This window comes from Petromyzon marinus, chromosome 45, assembly GCF_048934315.1.
Source record: "Petromyzon marinus isolate PM22_M1 ecotype Great Lakes invasive population chromosome 45, UKy_Petmar_22M1.pri1.0, whole genome shotgun sequence".
Classification (NCBI taxonomy): Eukaryota; Metazoa; Chordata; class Hyperoartia; order Petromyzontiformes; family Petromyzontidae; genus Petromyzon; species Petromyzon marinus.
The window spans coordinates 10,441,330-10,455,189 of record NC_133711.1 but is presented as its reverse complement, the minus strand read 5'-3'; the positions used below and the strand labels follow the sequence as shown (position 1 = coordinate 10,455,189).

The following is a 13,860-nucleotide window of genomic DNA, read 5'->3' as shown; positions in this document are numbered from 1 at the left end:
GATGGCGATTTGCGTGTAGATCCCCGTTACTGACATCTTGCTCAGGGGGTTCATTGCTTAGTAGGAACCGTGAAGATTGCCGTGACCGCCGTCTTACTAAGGGGGTTCACCGCTTGGAAGCGTGAGGATTGCCATCTTACTAAGGGGTTATCATGCCCTTAGATGCATGAAGATTGCCGTTACCGCCATCTTACTAAAGGGGGTTCACAGCTGAGTAAGAAGCGTGAAGATTGCCGTCACCGCCATCTTACTAAGGGTGTTCACCGCTGAGTAAGAAGCGTGAAGATTGCCGTCACCGCCATTTTACTAAGGGGGTTCACCGCTGAGTAAGAAGCGTGAAGATTGCCGTCACCGCCATCTTACTAAGGGTGTTCACCGCTGAGTAAGAAGCGTGAAGATTGCCGTCACCGCCATTTTACTAAGGGGGTTCACCGCTGAGTAAGAAGCGTGAAGATTGCCGGCACCGCCATCTTACTAAGGGGGTTCACCGCTGAGTAAGAAGCGTGAAGATTGCCGTCACCGCCATCTTACTAAGGGCGGTGAGAGGAGGAGGAGGAGTGGGGGGGATAACCCCGACGCGCGCGAGGCGCCCCAGTCGGGGCCGGGTCCCACGGGCCAGGGCGACATGGTGGGGACGCGGGGGCGGCAGCGAGGGCGACTCTGGCCGCGGGAGTTCGCGGCGGCGGTGGTGGTGGTGTCGGTGTTCGTGTGTCTGACGGTGCGGGCGGAGCCGTGGCGAGCAGGGCGCACGGGGTGAGTGAACGCAAGCCGGGCCCAAGTGAACCAAGACCCCCCCCCCCCTTACTTTCATTGAACAGATTGTTGAGCACGCGCCCGGGCGTTAAGAGGCCAGCAACAAACAGCACTATCAAAACTATACTCTTTGCTTCTTTCGGTCAAGTAACGTAGTTATAAAATCACGACGTTTCGGGCGCAACACAAGCGTCCGTCATCAGGTGGTTTCGAAAGGACGCTTGTGTTGCGCCCGAAACGTCGTGATTGATTTTATTTTATACCTACGTGACTTTACCGAAAGGAGCACAGAGTATGTATTCCTGCAGTCACGAAAGCTTCAAATCAAGATAGCACTATCAAAGCTGTGACAGGTACGAGTTGTCAACGCGTGGTTTGTGCGGGTTGCTGATTGAGATGTCGAGTGAGAGAGGGGGGGGGGTGTGCTTGCTGGGTGGAATTTGCCTGGAAGTCGCTAAAAGGTCGTGGACTGGCGCTCCCTGTACGTGGAGTGAACGTCGAGTGAACGTTCTGACCCAGACGTGGACCCAGGCCCGCATCGTGTGACTTGTGAAGCGCCCAGGACTCCACTTCTGGTGGGTCGCGTTGCTGGCCCGTGTGAGGAGCGGTGGGCGCAGTGGTTAGCGTAGTGCGCTCAGCAGTACGTACTATATACAGTACGTACTATATACAGTACTCCCGACCACGGGGAACATCGATGGGTAGTTGCGGCTCACCACAACCCGTTCGGAGCGGTGTCCGAACGGGTGGTGGTGAGCTGCCTCTCCACACACGAACTTCAGCCACCGCCGTTGTTTGCTTTGATGAAGGGCCATTGTCCGAAACGTCGTCTTCATAAGTATGTGTCCCCCCTCCCCACCAAACATCCCTTTAGGGCAGTGTCGTTGACACATCCATTGAGTTTGTGTTACTTGCGCCTCACACACAAACGCAGTAAGCGTCGGTTGATTATTTGGTTTTGCGAAAGGTCTCCCCGGTTGTACCCTGAGCGGACTTTTGGGGGCAAGTTTCTGTTGGCGATCATCAACCTTCTCGGAAGGCCGGCAGGAGCCCACGATGGTGGCGGGGTGCCGGCCGGGGGGGGGGGGTCACACCTCACGGACTTTCTGGTCGCTGGCCGCGGGCGGGAGTCCAACTCGGTGGCCGGGTCTGGGGCGCAGCGCGCGAACCACTCCCGAAACCGGGATGCCTTCATCCAGCAGTGGAATTTACAAACAAAAAAGGGTGGGGAGGGTGGGCGGCGATGCAGTTTATCCACACAAGTGCGCATCTTGTATAATGCGCTCGTGATTGTGGTGTGTATTTGTGTAGTGTTGCGTCGAATTAGGGACTCGTATCGAAGAGGGGCGTCCTGAGCTGTAAGCAAACATCTCTGGCAGTTCAATATTGGTTAAAGCATGGATCTGCCGAATGGTCGAAATCTGTCCAGAGCTTGTGTTGAGCCAGTTCTGCTGGTATCGTGCATTCCCAGAAGGCCGTGTTACTTTTAATTGTTTTTTTTATTTTGAGGGACAGATCTGTGGAGGCGGATTATCCTGTTATTTTATAACTTACATTCGCCACAGCGACGCTAAATGGTCGCTTTGCGTTGTACGATCGCACAACTTGAGCAACTGTTGCTTCCGATGTCACTAATTAAACGGGTGGTTACCGGAGTCTCGTGAATAATCACGAGAATAATCACGAGACCACGCCAGGCCGGGTCGACTCCCCCCCCCACCACAGCACAGCCCGGGACTGCAACGTGGCAGCAGCGTTCCTTCCCAGGGCCACTCCCCACTTGGGTGGCGCCACCTAACCTGTGTGTGTGTGTGTGTCCACCGGGACAGCGGGGGTCATGCACATTGCGCGTGACCCCACATTCAAAAGCAGAGGGAGCAGCAGCCTACAATACGTGCACAGAAGCACAGGAAGCAGCATGTTTAAATTTCAGTTTATTAGGTATAGCCCTGTGAGCCATTCGGCTCTTGAATCGGGTGCAACCGCAACAAACATGAACAAGAAACATCTTAAAATGACCACGTGCAACATAACAATCCAGGAAAAAAACAGCAAAGTCTTCCAGAAAAAGCACCGAATATCAATGCTGTGTGCAAAACAACAACAACAACCATAAGACAATTTAGATTAAAGCTATCAGACTAACTCTGTACTACAACAAACAAACATACCACCTTGAGAAGTTGCCGACGCGAGCGTAGTGGCTGAGGAGGCGAGCTCCTGTCAGTCGCGACAGCACCCAGCCTGGCACCGAGAGTGCTTGCTGAACATTATTCTTCTCGGATCCCAGCAGGCGCCTGGAGATCAGCACCAGCTAATCAGAAGCCGATTTCGGTCCATCAATCGGCCCGCTTCGATTTTTTCTGCGTAATGGTGCTCGACTCTGATCGATTATTAACGTTTCTGGCGCGCGTTTTCACTGTAACTGATGTATCGCTAAGGAGAGTGAACTTGGTGGGCCAAAGGGACGTTTGGTAGTGTAGGGCCCACTCCAGCACCCGCCTTGTGGGAGCTAGATTGTTGCTTTGTGAGACTTTGAGAGATGGCGACGGATGGGGGCAGGAGGGGGTGCCTTCATCCGGCAGTAGATCGATCTTGGCTCATGATGATGATGGAAGAGACTGAATAAAGTCTAGTATGATTCCATACCGTGACCCTTCATGACCCCGGTCTCCCCCGTGCCTCCTCAGACCGTCCCTCGATGACGATCTACTGCTGCCCTACCCGGCGGGCTCCCCGCACGGGGCCCGCGTGCCGCTGCGCGTGGTGCGGCAATGTCAACCGGGGACCTATGGCAACGTCACCCACGAAGCGTGGCCTGCTCACCGGCCCGGGCCCGGCGTGGCCCACGGTCACGGTGTTATCACGCACCAGTTCGTCTCCGACATCAAAACTAGCGACGGCGCTAAGAAGGTAGTCGTAGTAGTAGTAGTCTTCTTCATCATGTTCTTTTTTGTGGCACTTGAAAAGCAAGCAGTGTTGAGCTTGGAGAAGAAATATCTGGAGTCTCCAGATGGAATACATTTGCACCTCCCCGGCATTGATCTGTAATGTGAATGATGTTTCCCACGCAGTTTCCCGCCCCTCTGCGCAGTTCGTGTACGGCCACTGGACGGTGGTGGAGGATCCGGCACGGACCCTGTCGGTGCTGGAGCCGGGAGGAGACGGCGGGTGCTCGGATTATCGGCGCGAGACGGTGGCGGAGACGGCAGAGACGCGTCGCTGCCTCGTCTCAGCCAACGCCGGCTTCTTCCGCCCGTACATGGGGCGCTGCCTCGGCAACATCGTGAGCGACGGGCGCTCCGTGCTCGGCGCCAACGGAGTGAGGAACGCGAATTTCGGCATACGCCGGGACGGCACCATCGTCACCGGGTGAGCATCGCTGCGAGGTTCGCGCTAGCTACTCTTGTCGAGATCAGCGTAGAGCTGTGACTATAGACAGTTGGAATACAAATGCAGTTCAGTTTTGATTTGCATAGCGCCTAATGCGACTTCTGATCTCTGAGCCACCTGGCTATTGCCCGTCACATCTTCTGTCAACGTTTATAATTATTTTTCACATAATGGACAACGCTAAGATTGAGCGTTAATGTGTGGTTGTTTGCCAAAGGTAATTGATAGTCCTGTCCGGCGCTCGGTAAGGAAAAGAGTTCTCAACCCTGCATCATAACAAAGGCTCGCTCCACGGTTCTGGTGTTAACCCAAGGAATTTTGCTCTCTACGAGTGTTGGCTTTAAGTATCTGAGGGACTTGGCACATTGTTTTTTTATGCAGCAGCAATAGAAGTGCGATGTCTTGGGTTAGGCCCTGTGTGGAGCATCCTTCTCTACAGCTTTCGCTACTCACTACCTTGTGGATCTTCACCTTCAGATGCCCATGTTCTGGGTGATTTTGTCCTAGACTAAGCATTCAATGTCTGTCTGTTTCCTCATGCCATACACATGGATCATTATTCACAACGGTCCCCTGCATCTTCAGACGCCTGCAATAGCACATGGCAAAAGTTTTCGAGAGTAAATTCTCAGCATGCGGTCTGAGCCAGAAGACCACACTTGAACTCCGCCTGGGGTATGGTGGTACCGTGTAGGTACCTGTCGGACGACGAAGCGGAGGAGGAAGAGGAGGAACAGGATGGTGCGGAGCAGAGCCCCTGGCTGCAGCTAGTGTCCGGCGTGGTGTGGCTGTTGCGTAACGGCTCCATCTACATCAACGAGAGCCGTGTCGTCGAGTGTGGCGACACCCAGGAGACCGGTGCGGCGCTGTCCCTGCATGCCCGCCGTGGCGGGTACCGTGTTGCACGCAGCCCTGGTTTCATGCCCACGTGTCGTCTGCCTTGCAATGCTTTTCAGCCAAGGTTGAAATTGGTCAATGGCAAGCCGCATCCATTCTTCCATATTACTGTACTGTATTACTGTCTGATCTTCTACCTCTAACGGGGTGGGGGTGGGGGGAGGTGCTCTGTAACGCTCATGAAGATTATCCAAGATAACCACATTTTTTAATAAAGTAGCTATTAGGGACTCACCCTATTGAAAACCGGCCGAACTTATTCAGGGGTTAAAGGTGAGAGACACTACCCAGAGCAAAGAGGTATCAAGAATGGCCTATGTGGAGGAGGCTTGTTCAGCTCGCTACTGGGCAGTTGGAGGTACCCACCCTTCGACAACCATGGCATGAGGAGGAGTGATGGTGACAATAAAAAACAGCACCGGCGGCCAAATCCCAGCAAGTCGGGTAGTGGGGAGCGCAGGAGGTACATCTGTGAGTCATCTCAGCCAGTCAATGCATAACACCTGGATCTGTCCTGTGATTTCCTGCCAGCAAGCCTGGGACGCTTCTTTAGCTTCACCAAGCCTGGCACATGCGAATAGCGGTTGTGTGGATCTATATATGTGTGTCTGTAGGTGCTGGCTAGCAGCACTTTGCTGAACCGTCTGCTAAGGCAACACGGTGGGGATCTGTGTGTCTGTTCCGGCAGGCACGTTCGACCGCTTCATTAGCGTGGTGTCGGCACGCACGGCCGTCGGGCACGACCGCGAGGGGCGCGTCGTCCTCGTGCAGATCGACGGGCAAACGGACGCACGCGGGTACGAGCGCGGGTGCAGACGCACACGTGGGTCTGCCGCCTCCACTGCTCCCACCGCCACCAATCCCACAGCCACCACTCCCACCGCTACCACCACCACTCCCAACGCCACCACCACCACTCCCACCGCCACCACCATCCTCACCGCCACCACAGCCACCACCCCACTTCCACTCTTCCTACCACCACCATTCCTACCACGGCCGCTATCTCTCCCACCACCACCACCTTCGCTACAGCCATGGCGAATCCGCGGCCTTGATTTAAGAGCTGGGGAGCAGTAGTATAGCAGTTATCTTGCTACGTTATTAAACTGGAGACCTGAGTTCGATTCCCGCTCACAGCCAACATCAGTGACAATTATCTGAACCGGGTCCTGGGCCTCCACTAGGTCGACTCAGCCTCAAATAAGTACCTGGTGTAAACATCACCACTTGGGAGACAAAAGCAGCCGGGCGTGATGCTGGCCACCCACCCGCTCGTGCGCCATGCCGGCCTTCATAAGTGGTCGCTTACAGCACCCCAACAGTTTGTTAACCCTATCCGGGGGTTCTTTGTCTTTTATTTAAGAGCTGCTCATTGGTTTTCAATTCCATGCGTCGTGCCTGTGCCATCCAGGGTGAACCTGTGGGAGTTCGCCGCCTTCCTGCAGGCCCACGGTGTCATGAATGCCGTGAATCTGGACGGTGGGGGCTCAGCGACACTGGTGCTTAACGGCACGCTCGCCAACTACCCGTCCGACCACTGGTGTGTGTGGCTATGTGTACTTCCTGTAATGCGTTACCACTACGCATGTCTTGAGGCTTATTTAACAATACTTCATGCTGGTCAGTGTGCGTTGGTAAAGGTATGGAGTGTTGGTGTTAGAGCAGAAGAGTACTGCAATGGGTTTTGTTGCCCTTCCCTCTGCTGCCCACAACGTAATAATCGCAAGCCCTGTGCCAATCCGTGCATGGTGATCACCCACCCACGTGCTATGCGGGCTCAGTCCTGATTAGCTTCTCATGAGATCGGGTGGGTCCTGGGTGATTGTGCGATTAGCACTTTTTGACAGACATGGAACAGTTCTCCCCTGCCATTATTCGAAGAATTGTCAATATGGCTTTGATTCAAAAATCAATTTCATTTCTCCCCGAGCGGCGCACGTAGAACGTATCATGGCTACGGGTTTTTTCTAGAACCTGAACAGCTTCCACGAACCAGCCGTTTGCACGAGGAATTGGAAACAATGGGTTGTTACCCACCAGCTATGAACAGTCGACCCCATGCTAGCACATCACTTCTCTTTCAAAAGCTCTTACATGCAAACACAATCACAATATTACAATACCACCACGCACACGGTCCTCTTTGATTGACTGTCGCATCATGATGTCCCCGTGTGCGTACGCGCGTGTGTGCAGTGCGGAAGACCCCATGTGGCGGTGCGCGCGCCGCGTCTCCACTGTGCTGTGCGTGCATGAGCCGGCGTGTGCGCCGCCTGGGTGCGGCGAGCACGGCGAGTGTGTGGCCGGGCTGTGCCGGTGCCGGCGGGGCTGGGTGGGCGCCGCGTGCGACGCGCTGCTCTGCGGCGCCGGCAACTGCAGCGGCCGTGGCATTTGCACGGAAGGTACCGCCCGGCCCGGTGCTTTGTGGAGGCTCCCTTAACGTGCCCGTCTGCATTGGCGGGAGTGATGTTATGAATGCCTGTGGCCAAATGTAGATGGAGCGGTGACGCATTTGTTAGCGCGCCGCTCTATGAACCCAGTGGCCTGAGTTTGAATCCCCGTCATAATTAACATCAGTGGCGAGTGTTACGTCCTCCTCCCCCGCTTCACCAACCCGCACTGACCAACCTGGTGAGGAATGGTCTTGTAACCACACGCACCACCGATTAGCACGGTTCGCTACGTACACTGCGAAAGAAGTTCAGCATCCATAAATAAAATAACCCTTGAAACCCGAATGGCATGCGAGGGCCCTCAGCCAGCAGTGGATTGACAGTAAGGGCATTACACGTACGTGATTGGGTAGTGAGCACGCTAGCCTGCAGTAGGCCCATAATAAACACATTAGGCACTGCCCGGCCAGGTGCTGATGGAGTACCTGTGCACGTGTGTGTGGATGTGTGTGTCCCGGCAGATGGCTGTGTTTGTGACGCCGGGTGGATGGGTGAAAACTGCACAACCGGTAAGCGCTGCTGCTGTTGGTGCTGCTGCTGCTGCGGGGGGCACAGGTGGTGTATCGACCAGTCATCTCAGTCAGTCGACCCATGGTACATGGGTCTGTCCCGTGACCTGACACTTCACATGGCCTTTACGTGCACATAGCCTGGCATAAGCGACATCGTGACGTCACCGCCACTTAGTGGCAATGGCGGTTGTTGTTGCTGCTAGTAATGGGATTTTCCGGCCGTGTTTGTGCCATCGAGAGAGGGTTTTGCTTTGGTTTGGTTATACCTGGAAGAAACCTGAACTGATGAAATCATTCCTCACACGGAGTGAAGAAAGCACTCCAGATCGATGCAGTCAGCTCTTGTGTGGAGGTGCAGAGTGGATCGTTATATTGAGGTGGATAAATCATGGCTGAGTGTGGTGGTGATGGTGATTATGTCGTCCCCGCTGTGTGCCAGATTGCCCCAAGGGATGGTTCGGGGGCGGCTGTGCCCAGCGGTGTGCATGTGCGCATGGCGCGACCTGTGACCCTGTGAGCGGGCGCTGCGGTTGTGCGCGTGGGTTTCACGGCGCCCACTGTGACGCAGGTAGCGCCGCACTCTCGCCCCAAACACCACCCTGCACTCTCGCCCCAACACCACCCTGCACCCGCACCCCAAAACCACCCTGCACACGGTCCCCTATTCCTCGATCCAGCCTCTAATCTTCACGCAAACCCCAACTACTTGATCTAGAGGCAAGCCGGTCATCGGCTAAGAAGAAGAGGAGGTCTTGAGCTTGGACCTGAACAGGGACGGGGACTTCACAGCATGGAAGGCTGATAGAAGGGCCTTCTAAACTGTGGGGGAAGCAAAGGAGAATAAGTGACATCCCACTGAGTGGCCGTTCACTGGAGTGTGCGTGGAGGGGAGTAGAGTGAGCTTAGAAGAGAGAGGTAGGAGAGTGTGTGGAGGGGAGTAGAGTGAGATGAGTGGGGAGAGATGAGGGAGTGTGTGGAGGAGAGTCGAGTGAGATGAGAGGTAGAAGAGTGTGTGGAGGAGGGGAGTCGAGTGAAATGAGAGGGGAGAGATAAACAGGGGTGAGTCCGTGGATTATTTTGAAGGCGGCTAGTGCAATCTTGATATTAATCCAGCATTGGATTGGTGAGGAGTCTGGCAGCGGCGTTTTCGACCGTGTGGAGTTTGGAGAGGAGGCCTTTGAGGCTACGCTGCTCTCGCAATGCAGGATACCGACTTCCTCGCTGCACACTTTTTTACGGCAGCGATTTTTGTAAAATTAGCAACAACTCACCGAGTATGTTAAACAACTTGATTCGTATACTCTTATCTTCCCCCCCCCACTCCCATGCCCTGCAGAGTGCCCTCCGGGCCTGCACGGCTCTGGCTGCACCCTCGAGTGCAACTGCAGCCGCAGCTGCACGTGCGACGCTGTCACCGGCAACTGCACCGGCGGCGCCCTCCCCAGCAGCGTCAGCAAAGGTGACGGCCCCGGCAAAGCCCTCGTGTGACCACCCCCTCCCTACCCGTGGCCACACGTGGGCCCCCACTCCACCAGGAGAAGGGGTGGCGACGATGGCGACAATGGCGACAATGGCATCACCATTGACCAGTCCTGTGACGTGGCCGAGCGATGGCGCCTTCGCCGCTTATTACAGCGGTTCGAGACCAGTGGCCACCCTGGTGTAATACTGCGACGGGTGTATTAACGGTTAACAAACTATGGTGCCGTCTGCTTCACGGCGGACGTTAAAGACCCGGTGGGGCTGGTCGAGGTAGAGCAGGCCGCGAGTACCGGAATCGCCGTCGAACTTTGCCAACTTTCAAAAGATTGCTCGCAATTTACTTAAATCACACAGTAACGTCATACCCCAATGGCAGACAAATACCCGTCTGTGAAACACAGACACCTGTGTGGTATCTTCTTTGGTTCTTTCGGTAAAGTCACGTAGAATGAGAATAAAATAATAAATTGATAAAATAAAATAACAATAATATTCACACGACGTTTCGGCCACAACACAAGCGGCCTTCATCAGGTGAAGGGGACGAGACTGTCTGGAGGACAGCACTGGAGTGAGAAAGCCACGCTGAGATCACGACCTTTAAGCTGTGCGAGAAGAAACAAAGCGCCTTGACAAAGGAATTAGCATATAATTTAGCATTGAAATGGCTGAGTGATTAGCTTGTGACTGGTCACAGAAAAGGCTATGTTAAAGTTAAAGCATACACATCCGCAAAGGCACCCCTTGACAAAGGAATTAGCATAGAATTTAGCATTGAAATAGCTAAGTTAAAGTATACACATCCGCAGAAGCATAGAATTTAGTCTCGTGTTATGAGCCAAATGTACTTAACCGTCGTTGATTTAATTAAACTTGTGGTTGGTTGGAGTGGCTCGCTGTGCTGTGCTCCCCCTGCAGTGTGCTCCTGCCTCGCGCAGCAGGCGGTGCGGCAGGGCGCAGCCGCCAGCCTCTCGCGTCTTGCTACGGAGTAAGTGCCGCTGCGGCGCCGCGGATCCCCGCACTCGACATCGCAGCCGGTCGCGGCTTCCAGCTCGAAAGGAGCATCGAGACATCGGCGGTCGTCTCGCGTGTACAAACCCTGCAGAGCCAGTGGTGGAAATTCCACATTCCTATGGCGCGGTCGAGTATATCTATAGGAAAGCCACTTGATTTCCCCACAAAGTGGTGCTCGTTTCATTGACCCTAGGAGAGAGATGGTGGACTGAGTCAGCAGCCAAGCAGGATATGACCTCGCGCCCATCCGATTGGAAGCTGCTCGCTCTGCCGCTGAGCTCCCTGCTGCACCCCATTGTATTAAACGCATGTGTCCATAATTCCGCTTAGAATTTGAAAATCAAAGGTAGAAAAAAGTGATTTGACCATACTTCACCATGCTGGTTAGTTCATGTTGGTGAAGGGGACTGGGGTAGATGGTGCTTAGGACCAGTTCAGTTATTGCCACTGAGGTTAGCCTTGTCCGGGAATCGAACTCAGGTCACTTTTCACAATGAATGCATTTCCACCATGAAGCCGGTATCACTGCCTTCCTCAGCCTCCACAAACGCCAGCCACTGCCTCCATAAGCCGGCCCCAGAGATCTCGGATGCTTTTAGCCATCTAACATTGAGCCATGTGGGAGAAGAGGACTGCCTCCTTCAATCCTTTTCCTGCTAGATCTCCTACGCCTACGTCTATCACCCTGGGTTCCCGTCTCCCCCGGCTTCGGCTTCCTTCCACTTGAGCACTTCGCATCGCCCAAGTACGAGGGGGGGGGTGCATCCCGTGCCGAGAACAAGCCCGGCCCGGGGCCCGACCACTGCCATCTTCTGTCCTTCACTTTGTCTCCTGGGGCCGTTAACGCATTTGTAAAAGTTAAGGTGCAGACCCTGCGGTTGCTTGCTCGCACCACTGCTGAAAGAAGGATGTGCACTACTTTGGCCTATTCTGTCACGATGGTCAGGCATCTTGGGAGCACCCACACTTTACCCCACCACTTGCGACTTAATGATCACCTGACTGATTCATACTGCTGGGTGGACGGAGTCGGTGGAGGGAATTTAAGAAATGTCCCCCCTTGTTTGAACTGCCGCGCCGGGACATGCAATTGGCCCGACACGCGATGATATAATTTCTCCCCTCGCCGTTCCGTCCCTCCGCCCAGCCCCTGGTTCCTCGTCTCCTCCGCGCTGGCCGTGCTGGCGGTGCTGCTGATGCTGGGAATCGTGCTGCAGTGGTTGGGGCCAGCCCGGTGTCGGCGAGCACACGGGCCTGAGCGCTACGAGTACCACGCGCTGGTGCCCACCGCCAACGGTCGCCAGGCCCGCGAGGAGGAGGTCAGCACAGGAGACGACGACGATGACGACGAGGTGAAGGCCTCCGTGGTGTTGCTTACGGGACCGCCAGGGGTCACGTAGAGGTCGGTTGCATTGGGAGAGGGCAGGTGAGCAGGACGGTCACATGGTGCTGGTGAATAGTAGTTTCCTGCTTGAATGAGCATTGAGGCTGTGCTCATCTTCTGTTTACAACCCTGAGCCAGTGGTAGAAATTCTACATTCCTATGGCAAGGGTGAGCTTATCCATACGGGTGTATTAATCGTGGACACGCACAGTGTACTTCACGATGGACGTTAAAGTTCCCGTGAACGTTATTCAACAAAAATGAGGCTATGTGTGGCAGCTCCGCTATTCTTACTCGCAGTTGAGGTCATGTTGCCACGTGGCAAGATCGTTGCATGCCAGCAGACTAATGCCCACTTGCTGCCTGGTGCTATGCCCACCTTTTGCTGCGCAGGAACAGATGATGGCGGAGGGTGGTCCCCCTTGGCCCTGTATAAACGTGACGTGATGACGATGCCTGCAATTGTATTGGAATGGCTGATTTAGATTTGGACAGATTTTAGCGACAGCCATTGACATTTGCCATCGACGATCATTCGTAAGTAGCCCTGGTTTAGCGCGGCCTTCGGCTTCGTCAGATGATGGAATCGCGCACTCGGCCACGGCAGCTCCGTACCAATAGGGACGCACGCCATGGTCTGGCAGTTATGTCTTCCGGACTCGCAGTTCCATGCCAATGGGGATGCCGTGGTCTTTGCGGGAAGTGCACGAGTCGTCGACAGACCGGTCGTGAGGGTGATGGCGTGATTTCCGCGAGCGCGCTGCGGGTATTAATTTTGTGAGATGTGGGAGCCGGGCGTTGCGTCCCCCTTCATGCGTGCGCAGAGCCTTCCCTGCGGCTCTCGTGCCATGCGACGCGGGAAGAGGTGGCGACGGATGTGTTAACGAGGTGCAATTCTTAACTGTGAACGACTCGCCGCCGTGCGGCATGCTGTGACGTCAACGGGTCGGGTCTGTGGCCCGGCCGGCAGAAACGTTCGTTTGTTTGATTTTCGTTTCCCAACGATGTTCCCTGGCCGGTTGTGTTGCAACACTTATTGATATACGCACATTGCTCATCTCTTGGGACTACGAGCCAAGGAAGGCTGGACTGGGTGGATTCCGGGGGACGAGCAACACGGGGACTAAGCGTCTGCTGCTGTTGTGTCGGCAAGTGCCTCGTGGTTTGTCCGACGGTGGAACTCGCTGCATCCGTGGAAGCGTTTCACGGGCCGTGATGAAATAAACGTTCTGCCGCAGGACGTCACACTGTCGTCGGTTTTGCCGGGCAGTGAGTGGATGACTAAGTATGTATGTTGAACTTCTTTCGCACCGTACGTGGAGGTGCGGGAAAAAGTGTGTTACTGCGAGCCTCCGTGGGATGGTTGAGCACAGAGTGGATGAGCAAACCACCTATTGGAGGATAGAACTGCCGTCGTCAAGGTGAGAGGTGATGCAGGCTTGGATGTCTCGATGGAACATCCGGATGGGATGAATCGGAGTAGAGTCCACTCCTCCCCTCTCGACGACTCAATTTGGCACATCTCGAAAGGCTCCGGGGCACCAAGCCAGCCACTTTAGTACCGACCGCGAAGGTCAACAACCACAGCGGTTGAATATCAAAGTGTTTTGTGGAGCTCCGTGTTTATATTGGGGGGCTTTTGTACGCCACGATTGGTACCGAGTGGCACTCGCGTGCACATCCGCCAGCAAAACAACAGCAGGTATTTGTTTCAAAGCCAAGGGACTTTGATCCAGGTTGACACTCAGTGCATAACAGCTACAATTTGTTCTAAACCAACGCATCTTCCTCTGCTTAATTGTACATGGATGAGTGACCATGCATAACAGGTGCTGCGGGGATTCGTGGACAGCAAAATCCTTTGTCTTGTACTTGTGCTCGCGTTTAAGCTGCCCACCTGCGCTGATCAACGTAAAAAAATCGTCCCCACGACCCACACAGCATGCACAGGAGTGGAGTGACAATTTTG

The 13,860-nt window shown here is 54.6% G+C and overlaps 1 protein-coding gene across 4 annotated transcripts; it reads left to right on the top strand.

Moving 5' to 3' along the window:
* The first annotated feature begins 40 nt into the window (after positions 1-40).
* Positions 41-13,131, top strand: NAGPA (N-acetylglucosamine-1-phosphodiester alpha-N-acetylglucosaminidase). 4 transcript variants are annotated; one of them, XM_076074092.1, is made up of 13 exons: positions 41-753; positions 3,444-3,669; positions 3,848-4,125; positions 4,841-5,004; positions 5,732-5,840; positions 6,458-6,586; positions 7,243-7,448; positions 7,961-8,008; positions 8,451-8,579; positions 9,348-9,470; positions 10,412-10,481; positions 11,168-11,252; positions 11,655-11,744. In XM_076074092.1, the coding sequence occupies exons 1-12, from the start codon at positions 626-628 to the stop codon at positions 11,232-11,234; spliced, it is 1,677 nt and encodes a 558-aa protein (XP_075930207.1). In that variant the 5' UTR covers positions 41-625; the 3' UTR covers positions 11,235-11,252; positions 11,655-11,744. The 4 variants fall into 4 exon arrangements, with proteins under 4 accessions (XP_075930207.1, XP_032827150.2, XP_032827149.2 ...); XM_032971259.2 differs by lacking the exon at positions 11,168-11,252 and having other exon boundaries at positions 3,444-3,666; positions 11,655-13,131; XM_032971258.2 differs by lacking the exon at positions 11,168-11,252 and having other exon boundaries at positions 11,655-13,131.
* Positions 13,132-13,860: the final 729 nt, after the last annotated feature.

Coding starts and splice junctions, on each gene's coding strand:
- NAGPA (XM_032971258.2), top strand. CDS start 626: ATGGTGGGGACGCGGGGGCGGCAGCGAGGGCGACTCTGGCCGCGGGAG. Junction 754..3,443: donor TGGCGAGCAGGGCGCACGGG/GTGAGTGAACGC, acceptor GTGCCTCCTCAG/ACCGTCCCTCGATGACGATC. Junction 9,471..10,411: donor CCCCAGCAGCGTCAGCAAAG/GTGACGGCCCCG, acceptor CTCCCCCTGCAG/TGTGCTCCTGCCTCGCGCAG.